Source organism: Podarcis melisellensis (genome assembly GCF_964234715.1).
Source record: "Podarcis melisellensis genome assembly, chromosome: 1".
Classification (NCBI taxonomy): Eukaryota; Metazoa; Chordata; class Lepidosauria; order Squamata; family Lacertidae; genus Podarcis; species Podarcis melisellensis.
Window position 1 is genome coordinate 90,789,214 of NC_138528.1, and position 22,164 is coordinate 90,811,377.

General features: G+C 41.0%; 1 protein-coding gene across 2 annotated transcripts in view; it reads left to right on the forward strand.

Moving 5' to 3' along the window:
- The window catches only part of PDIA5 (protein disulfide isomerase family A member 5), a 140,374-nt gene extending 121,360 nt beyond the window's left edge, over window positions 1-19,014 (forward strand). For both annotated transcript variants that reach the window (XM_081925165.1, XM_081925166.1), the window contains exons 16-17: window positions 13,944-14,078; window positions 17,394-19,014. In XM_081925165.1, coding sequence (XP_081781291.1) covers window positions 13,944-14,078; window positions 17,394-17,474 — 216 coding nt within the window. In that variant the 3' untranslated portion in view covers window positions 17,475-19,014. The remainder of the gene's footprint in view (window positions 1-13,943; window positions 14,079-17,393) is intronic.
- Window positions 19,015-22,164: the final 3,150 nt, after the last annotated feature.

Genomic DNA, 22,164 nt, shown 5'->3' on the forward strand with positions numbered 1-22,164 from the left:
TTTAAAAGGGCAGGACTTATTTAAAAGGAACAAAAAAAAAGGTTGTGAGGAAGTACTCTAGCAGGTACACTTTCCTCCCCCAAGACTTTATATTAAATGCAGATTAGATGCATAGCATTTTGCTACCAGAGATAGGAGCTGAACTAGAGCAGGACTCGTAACTGCAGTCATATTGGCTGAGAGAAGGAACTGGACATCACAGCTTACCCCTTCAGTAGCAAGAAACACAAAGAACAAGTTGCAGTGAATCCACTTCTCTCCTACTTTTCATGAGGTTCTTTAGGAGGAGAAAAGCTGCTCCCAAAATGCAACTCCCTGTCTACGGGCTGTGCCTCAGAAGGCACGCTTCCTAGTTGTGCTGCGGAGCCAACACCTCCTCACACAAATAATGGTGGGTGGGGTGCACCTGGAAATGATTTCTTCTGCCTGGGGAGTCAAGTGTTAAGTTTATGAACCCAGAGAGAACATTTGGATAGATGGGTGGATGGGTGGATTGGACTCCCGTGAAAGGCTCGTTACTATCTGAGGAGGGGAAGAGAGAGGGAGAAAACGGATTGTGTTAAATGATATATTGAAAAAATGAAAGATGGCTGTCTTGCTTTTTAAATAATGTTTTGATTGGCTGATATTTACTTTGTGGGTCTGCTTCTTGACTAAGATACTGTAGAATGAATAAACGAATAAGGTCCTGACCCTTTTAGTGTGCACCCAGCTTCCCCCTGCCCACACCATCAGTGCTAAGCAATGCATCTACTGCATCTTTATTAATGAATGAGGGAATCCTTTCCTATGCATCATCTTGAAGCAATTTCTAAATAAACAAAACCATTTATTCCTTCAAATAAAGCCTTCCACACATGAGATGCTATTCCCCCCATGGCTGCTATGTGTGTTTGTGTGTGAATACCACAAACTTGGGGAGAGGGAATTATGTGGGTCATTATCAACCAATGAGATCCCTGCCAGGATGTCTGTGTGCTTAATATCAAAGAATGCTGCTAAACAGATGGGTGAAATTCCACAGGCTCAATCCTTCCGCTGGGTAAAATGTCTGATTGTTCAAAAACTGCTGAAGATTGAGAGAGGGTCTTTTAGCCCTCGAGACGATGATTGATGGATGGAACCCTTATTTCAGCCAGTGGTAGTTAACAGCTAAAGTGCCGTGGTATAAAATTTAATGAGGTGGAACCAAAGTTCAAATTGAGAATATTGAGTTTGGTGGGGGTTCCTCAAGGCCAGGCACACAGGAAAAACAGCTTTGTTTTCCCCCCTCTTGACTTTTCAAGGTGGTAGAGATTGATAATTTTGGACTCCTCCTTCAGTCATACACAATCCAATTCTGCTGAAGTACTTCTTGTGGTCTGCTAATGTCCTTAATGGATAATTTACAGAGGCTGTAGCACAGCACAGGAATGCAAGTGCTAGATAATTTCTTTGCAGCTACTTCTTTTTTTAACAATTCTTTTGTAAAGTTTACACAAGTGTCTTTGTGGACTGGTTGCTCTGCAGTTCACTGCAGAGAAAATGAACAGGGCTCCAAAATAACTGCTCTAAAACCCAGTAAGGTTTAATTTAAAAGAAGAAGAACAAAAGGCTAGACTTTCAGTAGCTTGGTTTCTTTGATATTCCATATCTGTGAACTTTTTCTCTTCCTGCAGTATTTCAGAGGAAGGTTTTTTTTTTCTATCTAAGAATGTTTTCCTATTTATGGTTTCAAATGATGACACCAGGTCAGAACTTTCATATCACTCACATCAGTAGAGAATGCATTTTAGTGGAGGCATTTTGCATAAGGATTATCTAGTGATGAAATCAATTATGTTCCTGCAGAAGGCAAGATGGATCCGTGCCCCCACCTTGCTGGATTCTTTGAGCAATCAGCTATCATTTGGCTCTTTCCCTCCCTGATCATTATTAAGAACTGCCATATAGCTTTGATAATTTGGGCTTGTTTGCTGCTCCCACCTCCCACATACCTTTTTGCAACATATCTTCTAAATTGTCGTCCTGTGGGGAGGGACTGTCAGTGTGTACAGCACTTGGCAAATTCATGCTCTTTATTATTTATTAATTTTAACAACCAAAAATTTGAATTAGTTCTAAGTGTTCCAAACTCAAGATGCCATTGTAAAATGTTTTCTGTATACAGTGGTACCTCTGGTTACGAACATAATTCGTTCCGGAGGTCTGTTCTTAAGCTGAAACCGTTCTTATCCTGAGGCACGCTTTTGCTAATGGTGTCTCTGGCACACGACTTCCGCTCGCATCCTGGGGCAAAGTTCGCAACCAGGAGCAACTACTTCCGGGTTAGCGGAGCTCGTAACCCAAAGCGTGCATAACCAGAAGCGTTCGTAACCAGAGGCACCACTGTGTACATAAGCATGTGTTGGCAAGATGCATGTCTTATACAGATGCAGAAGTAGCTGGCTTATTAGGGTGAATGGCCACTGCCCTATTAACCTTCATGTACGCTCGAGCAGCTTTCTTTCTTTCTTAAAACCAGTCATGGGGTGTCTCTACCTGCCACTGGCTCTGGCTCCACCTACTACTTGGTTTCCCTGTCTTCGGCTTTACAGGTCCAGTGGGTACCAGCCATCATAGTACAGATCATACGTCATAATACTCTTAAGCGAGACTGAATTAGGTTTGGTTCCCTGAAGTTGGTGACAACCATGAGTTTTGTCACAGCTATGTTATATATTAAACAGCCCTCACAGTCAAGTGTGGGTTGATCTCCTGGAAATCCCCTTGTGCCTTCTACTAGGCCCCTGCAAATCCCAAGACATCTCGAGGTTCCACGGTTAGCTTGGCCAAGAAGCACTGTGTTTATGATGTATAATACTTAACAGAAATAAAGCAACAGCACAGTCATTGTCAGGGAACAGAAGATTTGCAATACGCCCCATGCAGAACCCAACCTTTAAGTCATTTGGCAACAACATCCTTTTCTGTGTAAGCAGAGATTTGTCATCTTTAGTTGACTACTTTCTAAGCTATTCTTTTCCCGACTGAAATGTTATCCTTTTTAAAAGAACACTTAGGAAGGGGGGAGAAATTAAAAACCTGCCCTTTTTCATTCCTTTCCAAAATCAATGTTCAGTTAGTTATTCACTTCCATTTTCATAACAAAAGTCAATATTTGCTCCTGCAGAGATTTATTTCCTTGAATCAATAAGCTGATGTGTGGTGGTACATATTTTAATGGGAGAAAGGCCAAGTGCTCCTGCAGGAGACTTCTATTATTACAGGCTCCTGTGGTAGCTAGAAAGGCAGTCTGTGAAAAGAGGGGGGGAAAGGCTGGACAGAGGTGGGTGGGTGGGTGTGGGTATGGGTGTAAACCAGAGGCACTTCAAGGTTTGAGAATGCACCGAACCAGGGGTCCTCTGCGAAAGGACCCACACTGCTCTGGTCATTTCTCCACCACTGTTGCCCTGGCCCACTGCTTTCTCCTACCTCCACTTCTATGATGGTGTCCTCCTTGCTGCTGCCCCACGTTTTAAACCTTTTGGTCAGCAGAGCCATTCTTATTTCCTCTCTCCTGCCTCCACTGCTGCTGCCTGTTACTCCGCTTGTGCTTTCTTAAAAAACCTTTTTGACCAACTAAGTTGCTAGTGCTGTGTATCACTTTACTGGCTGAACTTCCAGCAGCCTGCCATTTGCAGCTGGAACCTGGGTTGCACAGTGATTTGCTTCATAAGGCACAGTGCAGTTTCCTCCGCCGCCCACAATCAACTGCTCCTCACTTTATAGTATCATCTGGGGAGTGGAGAGCATAGCGTGTTATTTTGCTTAGCTACCCACCCAAGTACAGGGACTGTGGGGGCCTGAACTTTGGCCCTGAAGTCTGCATGTAACGGAGTCATTTAAGTGAAGCAAAGCTGAATATGTAGTTAATTCTTTGCCGTTTGCTCATTTGAGTTTGAATAATCACTAGCAGAGGCTTGCTCCAATTGCCAGACCAAGAAGGAAATCTGGTTGAAGAGTTGAGGTGTAAAACCCTGCGACTAAAGATGTAAGACAAAAAGAAATATTGATTATACTGTACTGTATAATATCTTTGTTTTAAAGTGCTGAAGATGAGTACTCCTCAGGATTGACAAGCCATTGTAATAACACACTGACCCATTTCTGAGATCACACATGACCTTATTAGACTCCTGGCTACTACCCAATTCTGACTTCATGGCAGAGGCCACCACCCATGGATAGGTGCCGTGTGCAATTTCCCTCTTTCAAAAAAATACTCCAGGTGTTCTGTTGAACATTTCTGAAAAGGAAAAGGAAATAGCACTGCACAGGAGTGCTGAAGTTAAAAAACAACAACCCTAAAGCTAGCCTATATTTATTTGTAATTTCTAACACACCCAAAATCACTTTTAAATTTTGTATTTACCTTTTATTATCATTTCATTCCACGCTCCTCCACATTTTTACTCCAACACACCTTCAGAAGATGATTTATACATAGTTGGCTGTGGGATGGTCAAACTATAAAACTGAATGCTAAAATCTGGACGGGAATCTGACAGACAAGGATTTCATAATGATTCCTTAAAAAGGGAGGGAATAACTGCAGCATGTTGCCGGATCTGACCACTTTAACTTGCCTTATTATGATGTATCAAGCAGGTGATGACCATAGAGTTGCATAAGGCCAGAACTGAATGGTTTTTGCAACTATCACCCCCATTCCACTTCATTGGTGGCTGTTTTCAGGGTTAAGGAAAGCTGGATTATGACCATGTCACATCATACAATTACTAGAGCCCTATTTAGGGATCCAGTCTTGTGTGTAAAACAAAACATGAGAATAAGGGTTGATGTGTTGCCAAGACTAACCCACTCTCTCAATAGTTTTGAGCCCTCCACAAGTATGAAGACAAAGGTTTGACATGAGGAGAAATGTCTACTTGAGGCTCCCCCCACTATTTTGAACCCTGAACAATCAGGATTCTTAATCTTGTGGCCAAGGTCCATGAGTACAAGAGGCTGCCTCCCTCAGGCCCTTGCCCCTCACACTTATGTAGAGTTGACATGCCAGAGAGGGTGGGGCTTGGCAGAACACCTAATTTCTCTTCACATGCTTGCTTGCAAGTGAGGGGATTCAGCACCCAAATCAGGCTTATATTATCAGAGAAATTGGGGGTATAAAGCGGCTGCTTTTGACAGAAGACACAAATGTAATAAAATAGCTAGTTCTGGCCTCAGACTCAAACATATATTGCCACTTGGAATACAGATTGAGTGTTTTAACCACCAGTTATATCAGCTGTCAGTGATACAAGGGATCATGTAGATACAAGTGCATTTAAATAATATGAAGCACTCAGATACTATAACAACACGGGCCAAAGACGTCTCACAGTTGCATCTATAAATCACTCTAGAACAGAAAGCTGTGTTTTACTGCTCTCCTGGAATATGTTTCGCTTGAAGAAGTCATGATATGAATAGTGCTGAAAATGGTTCTCCAACTTATTCTTGCAAATCCCACAGAGGCAGGGACTTACTAGCTGCAATTTTCAGATAAGGCACTGAGGAACTGACAGTTTAATGTTCACATTTCAAGAAACTCAACATCTCCTTTTGAATCTAACAATGTGAATGACGATGGGTTGGTTTTTTTTTTTTAGAAGCTACAATAAACCATCTATTTTGAACACAAAGAAGTGAGCAATCTTTTTGAATTTATTTTTTTTAAAAAACAAAAAACAGCATAGCTGGTTTGCTTTCATTCTTACCACAGCAGCTACTGTTCAAATTATATCAGCCATTGGTTCTAATCCAAGGCCCAGGTATATACAATGTGTATACACACACACACACACACACACACACACGTAGGGAGGGGATTCCCCAGTCTCTTCACTGTCATTACACATGTATAGTGTCTTCAGTGTTGGAAATGAATGGAGAAGCCCCTGGAGCACTTTCTGTGGATAAAAGTAGTAGTCTTAAATTTTCCGTGCTCTTCAGTTGGTTTATTTCCACTTAAGAGTTCCACAAAAAAGATAAAGTATACTTGTCACTTCTACCGCGACAGCTTTATTCATACAAGGTGCCCGTCCCTGATTTTCACCAGTTCCCCCATCCCACTGATGCTCCCTATATCACAACCCATGTCTTTCCTCAGTGCTTCATATTATTTAAATTAAGACTGGAAATTGTAGAAGGCACGAAAAGTATACATTTCCCACACAAGGGGACTTTTCAGCGGGGGCAGGGCAGAAGCTGCATAAATCCCTATTTGTTGTGCAAAGTTTTAAGAGTCCAGATTCATACTGGACATGAGGCAGTGGTTTGACTTGCTCTCTCAGACATTGCATACTCCAAATATAGGCTTGGTGAATAAGGTAGGATTGCCATATTTCAAAGAGTAAAAACCAGCACACTCCAAGCTTCTTTTTAGGAAAATCTGAAAGTTGTTGAGCTCCCCCCCCCAAAAAAAAACTCCAGAAAACCCAAAAATGTTCAGTTTACTTGACTTGAGAGCCATGACATACCAATGCCTTCCAGAAATGCCCCCCCCCCGACGTTACTTCCGCTTTTGAAATCCCGGTATTGTTCAGGTAATTCCAGAATATGGCAGCCATAGTTTTACAAATAAAGCACTGCTAGGAGTTGCTTCTTTTCATTTTCCAATGTCAATGTCCAATGTTTTTCCCCCTTAAAAAAGTCTTTTTTTAAAAAAAATTGCTGAATTTGTTTACTCCTCACTTGACCATTTATTCTTCCATCAAGGCCATAAAAACTATGAGGGAAATTTATTTCTATTTCACCCCTGAATTGGTAACCCAAAAGAAACCTATTTCTGTGGAAATATTGCTGACATCTGACTGCCTTGAAGGCAAACAAATGTGTATATATTTGCAGCCAGTTCCTCTTTCCATTGGCCTTCTGGGATACCGATTGTGAAAAATATTTATTCATTTTCTATTTAATATATATTCAGTGGGGGCGTAGGGAGCAGTGGAAACAAAAGCTGCTAATGTAGTATGTAAATCAAATGATTTTAATCCACTTAATATGGTGACGCTTTGCTGTTGTTGATTAACACCTCCCAATTATCAGGGGAATAGCAAACCAGTTGGAGTAAGATTAGCAAAGTCCCTATACAAATAAATGGTTTGATGTTTTCAGGCCACTTTAACATCATCACAACCAGACTATGCACTTGTACAATACAAGATCTCAGAGTGGCAAAATTCACAGGTCTTGGAGGTGCATACTTCCTTCTCTTTTGCATCTCACCCTTGATTTCTTGATTTTTATGAAAAGTTAGCAGAACATTTCTTCCCAAGGACGTTGCTGGAGAGGGATTTATTATTTTTCCTATGATAAACAAATATAATAATAATAATTAATAATAAATAATAATAATACATTTCAAAGAAACTTCTCATTTAGACAATAAAGGCTATAGGCAGTGCAGATAATGTTTTTATTTTTGCAACCAATATTACAAAAGCCTTATTGAAATCAGAGTATGTTTCAAATTTACGTTCTTTTTCAGGGGAGTTGTGAAATTATAATAAAAAACCCTGCTAAACAGCCAGAAAATCATCTGCTGATAAAACTTCTAACCACCACTGTGATAAAGCATCAAGAAAAATATACATATAAAAATATATGGCATGAATGCAAGTTATCAAAAGTTCTAATGAAAAGTAATTATTAATAATTGTTTACACCTATAATGTCCATTGCCGGGGGGGGGGGAAACTAAACACACAAAAATGTGAAATTTGTTTCCAGTTGCATGCCATTTTCCTCCCCCCCCCCAATTCAATTTAGCTATTCATAGTCCAAAACACCTTTTTCTAGAAAGAACAAAGTTTTCTAACCAATAGTCAGAAAAAGAAGATTTTATTTGAGCCAGAGCACGTCACAAAATATCCCTAACCACTGCTGCTACCTGATTAACCAGGGGGTAAATTCAGAAGCATCTGTATGGTAAAATCATGCATTAATGAGTACTTCATTCATCGCTACATACCTTAGACCACTTCCTCTCCTTTTGTACCATCGTGCAATTAACCAAGAACAGCCTTCTGACGGTATCATTCGTGTGCTCAGTTTGAAGAGCAAGACGGAAAACTCTTTCCCTAGAGGTCTGTGAAATTCCAGGGCTGAATGCTTTCCAGAAGAACTGTAAAAAATTCTTTTCAGGTTGGCGTTCAACAACTAGGGTTGAACAGGCATCTGATAAAATGTAATTGGGTATTTTGTCAATATACTCCTCTTTTTCTTTTTAACTGCTGATACTTGCTCAAGGACCTTGAGAAGGAATAGGATAGAAAATGAACTAAATAAATAATATTTAGATCGCCTTGCCCCATATAGGTCTACTCGATCAGCAGAACTGGCACGGTTACAGGTGCTGCATAATATTCATTCCACATTTGGAATAAATCAGTCTTTTAGTGTGGAATACCCTGCCTATTGACATCAGACAGGCACATTCATTGTATTTTTTCCAGTGCTTGCTAAAAACATTACCCAGATATGTAGAATGTTTGCATGTGTTTTAATCTGTTTTTAGCTTATCACTGATTTTAATTTTATTTGAATTTTAAAATAGTTGTTTCTACTGATAATTGCATTCCTTTTGTAAACCACCTTGTGTTTTTTGAGGGTGTTTTTTACAATCAAGCAGTATATAAATTTAGACAGTATATAGCTTACAAACTTTTCTCAAATTAAAAGAGAGTGAGAATCTTAAGCATTAAATCGTAACATAAAGAAGCAAATAACTATTTTGAGGAAATGATGCAATGGCTCAGAAACACTAGGAGTCTCTTTTTTAATGCAAAGCTCACTTCTGGGTTTTAATATTTGTGCAATAAATCTGGGCTGTACCACTTGTAAATTTTGACCTGGGTATTTTTGCTTACACATCTGTGTTACCTGTGAGATGGCCAAGGGTGAATTCAAGTGACAGTAAAGTCAGCAGTGGCCGCTTAAAAACTGCTGGGTGATGGCTCTAATTGCATGATGAAATGCAATTATTTGTCACATCTGGTTACATGAAACCCAGCATCACTGCTTCCCTGTTGTGGGATCTTAGCAAAACTAGTTGACTTTTCCATGTGGAAAGTTGCTAAATGGGTGTTAAATGATGTTTGGATCCACCATGAAGTGCTGTGTGAAATAGAAATAGATTAAAATTGAGTTGTTGTTTTCAGTGATGGAGCCTAGAATTCCAAGGCCAGCTTCAATGCATGTGAAGTACAAACCTAAATAGGCTTTTAAAAAACGGGACCTAATGATGTGAATTATAGTCTTTCCTTTTTTTAATAGAAAAAATGGTTCTGGAACTCACCATAAAGTTGTTATAATAAGTGCCACACTTTTAACATTTGTGGAGGTGGGGTGTGTGTGAAAGTGCTGGTACTGTGTACCCTTGAGTACCCCCAGAAAAAAGGACTGATTACAGTAATTCTTAAACATTATAAAAGGATTTCTTGGTCCCAATGATAAAAAAACCACACTTTGTGTGGTTCAAATCAACAAGAGGCTAAGCAGGATTTAACTATACACCAACTGGATATCTTAAGCGCTACAGTGTTAATTAGATAAGTTGCAGCCTTCCCTATAGTGGCTTTTTTAAAAAGAGAGAGAGAAAGAGAAAGAGAAAGAGAAAGGCGGCTATTTAAGAATGATGGCAATTGCTGGTTGCTTCTGATCTCTTGGGCACATGCTTATATAAGTTCAGTTTGGATGAGCTTATCTTTATTGTGTAAATAATATTTCTTAAGTCTGGGGACATGCCATGTGCTAGCATTCGTCTTAATGTTAACACTCAAATGATAGTTAGTGGCTTGTACATTTCTGTTGCTGGGATTACTTGGTATGCTACTGTCGGTAAGTGGAGTTGGGCAAAGCTACCTTGTGGCTCAAAAATAAGCCATTTCTATGCAAAATATATTTTAAAATGTATTGGCTGACTTCCCTGCCATGCCAAATTTTAATCCATTACTGCTCCCACCCTCTGATATCCAAAAAGAAGAGGACTTTCCTGGACACAGGAAATATTCACAACCACGTACTGAGGGGCCTTGCAAGCCTCCATAATTTCTTCCTATTGGTGGCTACCATTTGTGCAGACAGTACAGATTGTTTGTGCAGACAGTAGTGAAAGCCTTTGGCAGCCAGGAAAGCATGCATGTCTTCATAGATTATGACTGTCAAAGACTCTGATTGTACTGCCATGAGGGGTCACTGCTGGCTGCATTAATCTTTTGACAGGCAGACATGAACAATCTAGGACAATCTAGGCTAGCAAAGGTTTGCTACAAAGGTTTCCACAGCCTCCACAGTTCAGATGATTCACATGAATGGCTAAGGAAGCGCCTTGACCTCAGGCTTCAAGAAATCTTGAACATGCAGCACCTTCCAGGACTTTACCAGCAATTCTACTTCTTAATAGTAGTAGAACATACAGTAGCTATTTCATCAGCTGGTAGTGTTATTAGTGCACTTTCTCTTGCTTGATTTGTTAGGTTTCTGGCCAGGGGATGTTGCCTCCTGTTTCTTTGCTTGAGGCAAAACAAAAAGTGCCACCACCTATCTTCTCCTGCTGCTGCCAGTGCTTCATCAGATCTCATTTTATTTTCCTTCTAATATGAATCTTCCCTTCATAGAGAAAGGTGTAGGATAAGAGTGCACAACATCTTTTCTCTTGATGTTGTTGGACATGCTGACTGAGGCTGATGGGAGCTGGAATCCAACAACAGCTAGAGGACATCACACTACCTAGACCTACTATGGGAAATAATAACAAGTATGGACTCAGCCTAAATAATGCTGCTAGTTGTTCATAAGCTGGTTATTGAGAGACTTTAAGGGGTTATAATTCAGCTGGGAAAATTAAGAGATGGGCTGAGGAAGGGTTTGCAAAGAGTGTATAAGGAGACTGACTGAGCTTTTCCTCAGTTGGGTTGCATGCTTCTCTGAGCTTTTGCGTTCTCTCTCTCTTATTTTGGCTCAGGGACTGCACCGCTTCATTATCCACAGAGAAGGAGCATTTGTCAGTTAAACATTTACAAAGGGTTCCAAAGGGCCAGTCAGCTGTGTTGGGACAATCCCATTGAGAACGTACACTTTGAGTGGAAATGACAATCCTAAGTGGAAATAACTTTAACTGTCACATGCCAGCTGGGTATGCCTAAAGGAAGTGAACTGGCTTTGCTCCTGCCAGCCAAGATACTGGCCAGCTTGCCTAAGCCAGCAGATGAGTTTGCATTGACAAGTAAGCAAGACTTGCTCACTGCCCAGCAGTAGATGGCTCTAGAGCAAAAGAAGAGTCAAAGGCAGCAGCAATTCAAGCAAGGGAGTAATTAGGTGGAGCGCAGAGTGAACAAATAGAATAGAAAGAAAATGACTTGTCCAGAGCTGTTATTAACTAGTAAGAATGCCGCTGTAGGTGCATGTGTAACGTTTACTGCATATCACCAGGAAGTTAGAGGTCATAATGGAATATTAAATGACATTTAATTATGGGACTGCGGCTCAATAACAGCCCGGAAGGCAAGAGGGGGGTATTATGAGCAGATAGTCTAAAAGAAGCAGTGTAATGGAATCTTAAATTTTAAAACTGCATTAAATTTCCCTTCAATAGATTCTAGCCAGCAGTCACAATAAAATTAAAGTAGAAGGCTCCCATATCTGTATTTAAACGGGATTAAAACTGAACAAATGACTTTTCTACAGGAATGAGCCTGGCAGATGTAGTGAAGCAAATGTGTATTAATAGCAGTATAGTCTTAGAAAGTGCTGTTGCGGTAGTGTTGACCTATCAGTGTCCGCTAAAGGCAGAAGGATCATCTAGAGAGCCCTAGTGAGAGAGCAGAGCATTGCAGGATAATTCTTAGGAATTAACATTTGCCAGGCCTTTTCCTGAGACATAATGTAGCAGCTATAATGAAGTCTGTTGAGGCAGCATATGATAATACTTTGCATTACCTTTCAAATGTATATTTCAAGTATATCTTTTTTTATTTAAAAAATGTGTTCAAAGGAGCTTAATGTAATCTCAGTAATCCTTTGGTGGCCTTGGAAGATAGGCCAGTTTTATGCCCCTGTTTTGGAAGGTAAGCTGACCTGACAGAATAGTGGCTTGTCTAAGGGTATGCGGTAAATTTGTGTCTCAGGTAGGATTTGATCACATTCTTAGCCACCGTCTCATACGCACATGCAAGAACCCAGTCATGTAGCCATGCATATAATACCGGTACCTGTGTGTTAGGACTTTGCCTTGGGATCTGAGTAATCTGCATCCAGCCCATCTTATAGCCAGCCTCTAGGAACTGAACCCATGCTCCTGAACCAGGTACATTATTTCTGTACGTTGGTTCAGTGTTGAGGTTTCCCCATCCTATCCCTGTCACTTGGATTCTATTCCACTGATGGTTTAGGAATAGTGAGGGTTGTGGGTTGAACTTGGACTGGGAAGACCTGGAGTTCAATCTCCACTCATCCACAAAGCTCTTTGGGTTGCATATCACTGGATGGAATCCATCTGTTACTCATGCGCTCACAGAAGAGCTCTTGATTTAGCAGAGGTGTGTCCACCAGCAAAAGAGGAAAGCAGGCAATTCCCCTCCTCCTGCTACCTGCAGGCAAAAGTGCCCTCTGAATTTCTGTTCCAGATTGTTGGGGGACCCTCCAGAACAGGGTGGAAAGTGGTATGGAAGTCTACATGAGGACAGTGGAATCAACAGAGATCCCCTCACCCTTTTCATTAGCTGATGCCTTAATCCAAAGCTCTTCTTTCATGCAAGGGCACTAGTTGGATTTCACCACCTCTCAGCCTTACGTTAAAGGATCTGAAATGAGAACATCTCATTTATGCCAGCTTGAACTCAGCTGGGGGCAAGGTGTAGGTAAAATGTAGCAACTGAAGAAGGCACTATGGATGAAGCTACAGGAATAGCTTGGCCTCAGTAATCCATGCTCTGATAACCTTTCATTTTTATTCCTGCCATGCATACTATGCAGGGCTGCCCTTGAAGACCACTTGGAAATTGCGGCTGGTGCAAAATGTGATGGTTCATCTCTTGAGCAGAGTCTCCAGTCAGAATAATCCTTCTCCAGTTCTTAAATATTGTTGTTTCCAATCCATTTCCACTCTGAATTCAAGGTTTTACAAACGGCATAAAAAGCCCTGGATTACTTGCATGAGGGAACTCTTCTTCCTGTATGTGGCAGTCCAGGGAGTTCAGATCCTCTATGGAGGCTCTCCTTAATGTCCTAACCTTGGGAATTACATGTAGGCAATCCTTTCCCCTGGAAGCATTCCTGCTCTGGAATGGCTTCCCATCCACTGTTTAACCTGTCTGTTTGTTTGGAGCTTTGGCCTGCTTAATGTGAAACTGTTCACGTCCTGTTTTTATTGTGCTTTGCTGTGACTTTAAATGAGATTACTTTGTCTTATTGAATATCATTGTTTGATGTAGAGCAGGAGATCAATGAAACTAAGTACAGTATGTAGATAAAAATCTAGTTGTTCTATGAGATGCAGTGACATTGCTCTTCATGCACTTAAATACTTGCTGTAGTTTAAGGGACAGGATCCTTTCAGAACAAACCTTGGTTACAGCTTAGTGTGCCGCAGCAGGAAACTTCATGCCCAGGAGCCCACATGTTTGCGTGATTTTGCTCAATCAAATAGTGGCTTTGTATCATCCCTTTGTGTGCAAGTGAAAGGATTTTCCACTAATGCACAGGGGGGGTAAGGTGCTGGATCTGCCCTGAGCACCTATGCTCAGGAATTGGCAAAACAAGAACACAGAATTCTGATTCTGGTAGTGCTTAGCTTTTGGAAATATTTTCCATATCGTAGTTTATGTGAAACTGCATATGTTTCATTTTTAAAGTATCTGAGTGCCATAGAATGGGATCACACTTGGTGACAGCTGATCTGCTTTTCCTTCCTGTGCTAGATTGCCTATGCTGCAGTGGACTGTGCCAGAGAACAGAACCACGACCTGTGTAAGCAGGAAGGTGTGGATGGTTACCCAACCTTTAACTACTACAACTATGGAAAATTTATAGAAAAATATAATGGAGACAGAGGGGTAAGTACATGGTGCTGTTCTAAAAGATGTACCGGTGTGGGGAGGGAGTATCTTTTTTAAGTGGTTTCATCAGCAAACAGTAAAATCACCACCAGCAACAACAACAGGGACATAATACAGAGCCAGTTATTTTGCCAATGAGTTTAATGCTTCCATTATGAATTCCTCATGACTGTGTCACCTTATTCCACACATAATGCATGCATTTAGCATCTGGAATTAACTCAGTAGAAAATTTTGGAGGCTTTTATTTTGAGTCTTATAATTTATTAAAAATTTAGCACTAATGAAAATGCAAAAATTGAATGTCTGCCAATTCCACATCAGCTCCTAGCCAATGTAGTGCAGAAGCTGTTCCAATGGGCTCTCCATATTCATTAGGAATCTAAGCCTTTGGTTGCCCTGTACACATTTGGAAATTCACTACACACAGCCAAATGATAATAGATTGTTTGTTGGTTTTGTTTTGTGACCAAAAGCCACATTTTCTGGGCAGTTTACACTGGGCACCTTTAGCTTGTGACCTTGATGTTTCCTTACATTTCAGGTTTTGCAGAGATAGATTATTAGCAGTTCACTTGTATCTTGAAATGGAGGAGACAAAAGTTTACCAGCTACTCGAGAATGCTCAGTTTAAAGGTCCATAGCTAGGTTGTTAATAATTGCCTGGAGAAGATGGGGACCTAATGTGAAAGATTGTTTTGTATATTAATATGGCCAGTAAATGTTGTTGAGAAACATTTGGCTGCAATATTATTGCTGCTGGTACAAAAAATCTGTAGATATATAGAAAGAGAGGATTTGTGGTACGATCCTGTGGGTCTTCATTGAGCCTTTTTATAGGTTGTTCATGTGGGAATTCTGTCAGGATAACACCTCCACAATTTGATCCTTAATGAACTAAGCCATACTGTAAACTTTGTCATGGATCAAGTGTTGTGCTTTGCTTTTAGAATGAAGCTTTATCCGCCTAAATATAAATAACAGGGAATTGAGTTTAAGCCACAACATCTCTTTGGCTTTATAAATGCGCTTACAAAAGTAAAGGGATTTATGAAAACCAACAGATCTTGTTTGTTTGGCTAAGGAAGAAAAAAACAAGTGTACACTTGCTCTTTCAAAATCACACTTTGGGGGTGCGGAATCTGGCTAGTTGTCCTAGTGTTAAGTTTCTTAACATCTGAGTTAGCACAGAGTGCCTCTCCATCTTCATTCTCTCAGTTACTAGCAGAGGGCTGCCTCCCTCTACCCAGCTGGAACCTATGTGCTCAGAGGAGACTGTAACTGCCAAGTGTTACTGGGAAATTGGAGATTTTGTTAAATCCTTTCGTTAGTTTAAAAATATTTCCATTTGTGGCGATGAGCAACTTGCCCTCCCCCCAGTCTCTTCCCTCCTAGGCCAACATTTCAGCTTATGTTAGGTAGTGTTATCCCTGTTGAGAGTAACTCTAGCAGTGCATCTTTGGTACAGCAGCAAACTGCTAATATACTGTCATTGTACTCATATGTTGTAAGGCTGTATTTATTACATTGAAAATAAGGATACAATCTCTTACTAGCTCTCATTAAAAAAAAATAGTCTGGGCTTCTCATATGCAGTGAAAGAGAACGTTCCCTGTGAAGTCAGTGGGACTCATGGCACTCACTTTGGCTCATCTGTCTTACAGGGCTCCAAAGAGGTATTGTGCTTTCGGCACAGGGCATGTCTAGTAGAATATTTATCTGGGGTCTTTCAACCATTGAGAATAGATTTAAGATAGATATAGGAGGAAGGGGAAATTGCAGAAAATTACATTCCTGGTTGTTTTGCTGATGAATTCTCTCAGTCACCACTAGATACCACCCCCAGTCTTTGAACCACAGGCCCCATATCATATAGCAGTATTAAGAGTCCCTTCAGTTTTAAAAGTAATAATTGACCATGTGATGGTGGCTGCTGTTCAATAAATCCATGCACTAAACTTCTTTGGATCCCAGACTGCTTCTACACTGCAGTGAGCCTGGAGAAAGGCAGATAACAGACCAGTGCAATGTTGCTGTGTTGAAAACAGGACCTGCTAAACACATCTTGAAGTGGAGCACTAAAAAAGAGGGGGTGGCTCATTTTAATTGTAGTTATATATCCTTTTCAACAGTTACTTGGGTACTGGACATTTTGTTAGAAATGGAGAAAGAAACATCACACACAGCTTCACTGGGCTGGATAATGTGTTTCGGATAACACTTGTAATAGCAGGTACATTGCTAATCAAAAGCTAGTTCTTTGGGGTGTTTACTAGGATCTCAAATTTCGCAACTAGTGGTGCGGAACATTTCTGAATTAAAATTGACAGATGCAGCCGACAGAATAGCAGTGGTTCCATTCCCTCTGCATCATGTGCCCAAATAGATCAGATGAGTTGTCAGGTCTAATCTAAAGCCCTTGGAAATTAATGGAAAAGCTTACAGACTTCTGTGGTAGTTTGGCTCAAACTCTCGCTGTTTTGGGAACATGACCTCGTTATTTTGATCACTTACAAAGAGACAATATGCTACAGATTAAAGGCATAGTTCTTTGCTGCGGAATTCTCACAGACATGGCAGAATAACAGCAGAACTCCCCTGCCCTGCAAATTTCACGTTCATTTTTAGTAATGACTTGTTTCAGAATGTGGTTACACCTTTCAAGTGCTTTCACATGGGGGAGCTTTCACAAGGCGGTTTAATCATCTGATGAGTTTAGCTGGAAGCTTTTCCTTATAGTGATTATTCCATCTCAAAAATGGCTCGGCAGCAGAGGAAGCTTTTAAGAGGGGACTGAGATAATGAAGGACATAAGACCAGGTGTGGGCAGTGTGGGGACTGAACTGTGAGATTACCACTCTGAGGAAGGAAGATTATACAGTTTCTAGTGGTGGAGGCAGGAGGCTTTTGAAAATAGTGAGCCAAGACCAGGAGCGGGTGTTAGCAGACTGGAATTGAGGGAAGTTGTGTGGCAAGAGTGAGCCAGGGGAGAGGAAGGCGGCAGCAGCAGTGCACACCATGCATCCTTCACATAGGATTCTGGAAGAGTGATGAAGCACTTAACTCACACTCTGACCCCATCCATCCATTCAGAGCAACCGTGATGCTGTAGAGTGTTGCTTTTACTTAAGGGAAGTGTTCAGTTTGTGACCAGATGGTCACTTGTCATATAAATACAAGGACCTGCCTTACCTGCTCCTTTTACCTCTCCCTGTGCTACTGCATGTTCATTTGCCTGTAGAAGATGAGTTGGAGTCCTGTGTTCCAGTTTCACTATGCAACCAATGCCTTTCTTTACCTCTCACATTCTAGGAGTCTGGATTCTCGACTTTCATGCGGACGCTCAGAGAACGGGACCATGAAAAGATAGGGAAGAGGAAAGATGAGTTGTAATTTCTGCCTCACACGATGATTTCCACTGCACTGTGAATGGTCTCAGGGCCACTGGTACAATGCCTGGGATTCCACATCTTTTTAAAAAGAGAGACTTTGGTTTTTTTTTTACAAACAGCCATTTGCCATTTTGTACAATTTTGAAATAAAGTGAGATCATTTGATTTTTAAAAGGAAAAAAAATAAATGACATCATTGTTGCCATATTCTGTTATGGAAAACGAAAAGAAGAGCGTTTTCTCTCCATTTGATGCACCTATGCCCATTTGATACTCCTATGCAATCTTTTTTGTAATCTGTAGGTTTGATAGTGATTTCCCTTGACAAGGTGATTTCTGCATTTTTTTAATTTTTGAAGAATATTACATGTGAAATGGCTTTTAAAAATTGGAGGGTGAGGATGAAAGGAAGGTGCAATGGATCCATCAGGAGCAAGTTCCATGGAAACAGACAGAGCTTTGTGGTCCCAGTGGACTCTGCCCCAAGCCTCGCCAGGTGCAGTTGTGTGCACAGCACTTATTTCAGGAACCAGGTGTGATTAAGTGCACTTTCAGTCCTTATAGTCCATGTACTAAGCAGACATCAGCCTGCACTGCTCACTCCCGCTCTGCATGGCTAATGGGACATCTGCCAGAACAGGGTAGTGTGTGGAGTCTGAATGACAGATCTGCCACAATTATCATGCAAGCATTTTTTGTAAGTGGGGCCTTTTCCAGGAACAGTGTGTGTGCATTTCTAGTTGTGCTCAGCAGTGCCAAACTGGTAAGACGACTAGTTGTGACTAGTTGTGACCGAGACATGCTGTTGTGGTCTTGCTAGGTTACACTTCCTTCCTAGAGAGATTGGGGGGGGGGGGCAATTTTTAAGGTGCTCAGGGATAATAGGGAAATAATGAAGAAGCATTGATTGGCCATTTCAGATCTTAATTGACTGTAGTGGTGGTTTTAGTTTTGTTTTTGTTTTTTAATCTGCCGTACTGTTTACATATCTTTATAGAATGTGTGGGTTATTTCAAACAAATGTCTCTGCATTCGGCACATATCAAGCACCGAATGTCTATCAGTGTATGTGTTTGCTCTCACGTTGTCCAATGCTCCTGTAAGCATAGGAGTGGTGTAGTGCAGGTATAAATAAGGTTCTACTTAATTTATGATCTGACCATAGGAACTGCGTCTTTGCTAAGCATTCCATTTGACTGTTGACAGAGGCACTGATATTTTTGATATGAAGAAACATCATGCAACAATACTTGTTTACGTTCCAAAGGCTTGTCTATGTGAGTTAACTACAAAAGGAAAGTATAATTTTTTTAGAATTCTATAGAAGCAAGTTGTGCTTTAAAAAAAAAAAAATGTTTAGCCCCTTGTCAGTGATGTAAGAAAATAACAGCATTACTAGAATTAGCTTTTAAAAGTCCGTAATTATGTGCAGATTCTGTGAGGTGAGGGTGATCTGGACATTGTGTCTCCATGGGATTTATTATATTTTTTGTGATTTCCAATTTGATCAAAAAGAATAAAAGATTGAAAATATGCTCTAATTGCTGCCTTTATTCAACATTTTGTAGGCCAGATTGCCTGAAGCTGCTGTGCTGGTGACTAAAAACCATTTCTGCTAACCGTTCTCGCTAGCCACACCGGAAAGGTCAAGCATCTCCAGTCTCCGCTTCCATGTTTTCAAAGTCCCTGTGGGGAAAGAACAAAAGTCTCCTTGCCACTGTCTTGCCTAACTGTTAAGGCAAGTTACAAGTAACAAAAGAGTCTTCGTAAAGCTGTTTCTCTTGACTCCTCTGCTCCATCTGGTGGAAGATGCAGATAAATTCGGGAAATCTGTAATGAAATAAAACCCACAGCCTCTCTACCTGGGCTACTTCTTGCCAGTACATAGATCTGCAGAATTGTAAAGTTGGAAGGGAATACAAGGGTCATCTAGTCCAACCCTGCAATGCAGGAATATTTTTGCCCAACGTGGGGCTGAGCCCCACAATGCTGAGATTAAGAGTCTCATGCTCTACCAACCAAGCTATCCTGCAGGAAATAACAAGCTGTAGAAGAGTACATAGGTGCATGGTAGGTGATTAGAGCCCATTGGTTAACTGAAATCTGGTGTTCTTCCTTACAACCTTGTAGAAACTTCTCAAGTGCAAGCAGAGGCACTGTAGGTCGCGTGAAGAGGTTCTGTGAGATGAGTTCTGCTTGAGAATCACCTGTAGAAAGATCAGGGTTTTAAAGGAATGTTCCTTGCTTCATAGTAGTCTCAGCTCCATCAAAGGAGATAAAATTTTCCTTACTTCACTCCATCAATTTGGGGTGTCCGTTAGCAATGAAAGTTGGATCTAGCAACTAACAAACTTGCTGGAATACTTATAGGATGTATGCATAGAAAAGGGGCAGTAGTGGTACAGATATGACCCACATACACTGTCACTTTTGAATATAGTATGCGTAAAACAGCATGTATGAAGCCGAGAGTGTCACTGGAGTATTCTCAGTGGAGAAACAATCTCTACTCACTGTCTGCTTGATCTTGCTTCTTTTCACTCTTGTTCGGGCTCCACGTTTTATCTGGTCTGGATTCTCACTTTTTAACAAGCTACCAGTGGCCTGGTTTTCCTCTTATGTATTCATTTGAATGCTAGCGAGCAGGGAGGTCTGCATTGATGACCTGCTGTAAAGCCCAGTTGTCATTCAGGTGATCTACAGCTGGGAGGGGAAGTGTGTGTGGGGGGGTCATCCTTCCCACCTGGACATTTAGCAAAATTATGTGTTTAAGTGCCGCTGACATCAAGAACATCAGAGCCCTGCTGTATCCGGGCCCAAGCCCATGAGCCCAGCATCCTGTTCTTACATAGCCAACCAGATGCCTACAGTAAGCCTGCAAGCAGGACCTGAGAGCAACAGCATCGCCATGTGTGATTCCCAGCAAATAGTATTTGGAAGCATCCTACCACCCAACAGTGGAGCTGCAACATTCCCATCATGGTTCCTTGAATATATTCAATTAAACTCAATGGGAATAATGCTTAATTTTAGTTTGATTGTACTCTCTCTCTCTCTCTCTCTCTCTCTCTCTCTCTCTCTCTCTGTGTGTGTGTGTGTGTGTGTGTGGTGCTTTGCCAGACTTATTAAATCATATGTGATTTTCTCCTGGCCTTCGCTCTGTTAGTGAAACACTAACTCTCAAAACAGTGCGCTTTTGTGCTGCCGAGGGAGACTGTGGGAGGAGACCTCACAGGAGTTCCCACTCCGCTTTTCATTCTCAATGCACTTCCTGCTTTTTCTCTGGCCCAATTATTGCTTCTATGTATTTGGCACTCATTAATCTGCTGGAGCCCCTGCTATGTAATCAGTGAATGATGATAGGGTGATTTGCCTTGTGTGGTAGTAAGCTTGTTAACCATAACATAAATCTAAGCAATGGTTCCATGCCAAACAGGTTCTTTTATTAGACTCCGCATGAACTTTCCTATTAGCCAGACAATTAGCTGTCTGGAAAATGAATGGTGTTTCTCCCCGCACCCTTCTTTTCTCTATAGAACCTGTCCTTACCACTTAGTACTATCTTCATTTTTCCTTTCTGTTGTTCTTAGGCTGATGTAGTTGTGAATAGAGATGGACAGATCATTACTTCCAGTCTGGGACAGTTTCACACGTGTTCATTCCTATGTCCGTAAGTCCATTCAGACATGTTTCCACACAATATTTCCATTTTTAAACCACATGAAAAATCTGCATTTTATGTAAAGTATGTATCCAAAAATAACTCCTTTAACCTAAAATGCACATTTTAAAATGTATTTATGTACTTTTCCCAACTGAGAACTGCAATGCAAAAATCAGGGAAAGCTGAAGCATAAATCTGTTCTGATCCATATATTAGTTTGGGAAGTGCTGTTAGGATTGTTTGATTTAAAATGGGGACTGAACAAAATGCTCAATGATCCCTACTTGTAGTATTTAAGTTTCAAGGGAGTTCCACTTCTGTGGTATAGCAGCAACAAATCCTTCTCTTTGTGGCTTGATGATATCGGCACGTAGGAGCCATAAAGTAGGACTGACAGCTGGCCAACATTTCATTGGCTGAGTGAGCATTTAATCCTCCTTGCCAGTTGCCAGAATGGAAGGCAGAAAATAACTATGGTTGAATCAAGATGTGTTCACCTACAAATGGAATGGTTCCTTCCATTTGCACAAATGACTGAGATACAGTGGAGACCTCCACCACAAGTGGGATGGAGGTAACTTCCCCCAGTATTATCTGTTTTTTATTTGTTGGTTTCTTTATTAAATTTCTATTCTGCACCCCCAAAAGAGTCCCCATGTCACATCCCACATGGAGGGTCCCCCAGTCACCCACAGCAGCTTTCCTGGGGGTTTACAAACAGGAGGAATCTGCATAATTCACCTTCCTCCCATTCAGCATGTGGGCATGAGCACAACTCTGTTCATCGTTGGTCTGGATCAAACTGAATAAGCCCAGTGGTTTCATTGTAGTCCCTTCCTTGAAACAAATATGACACTTTTGTAGGAAATATTCTGCATATACATGAAGACATACTCCTTAAAATGAATTTCTTTGGGCAGTTTAGGGAGGAAGCTTCCTACAAATCTGACAGAAGACAAAAGGCACATAGTCCTTTAAAGAAGAACAAAAAAGTTCCCTTTAGGAAAAACTTGGGCATGTGTTGAGA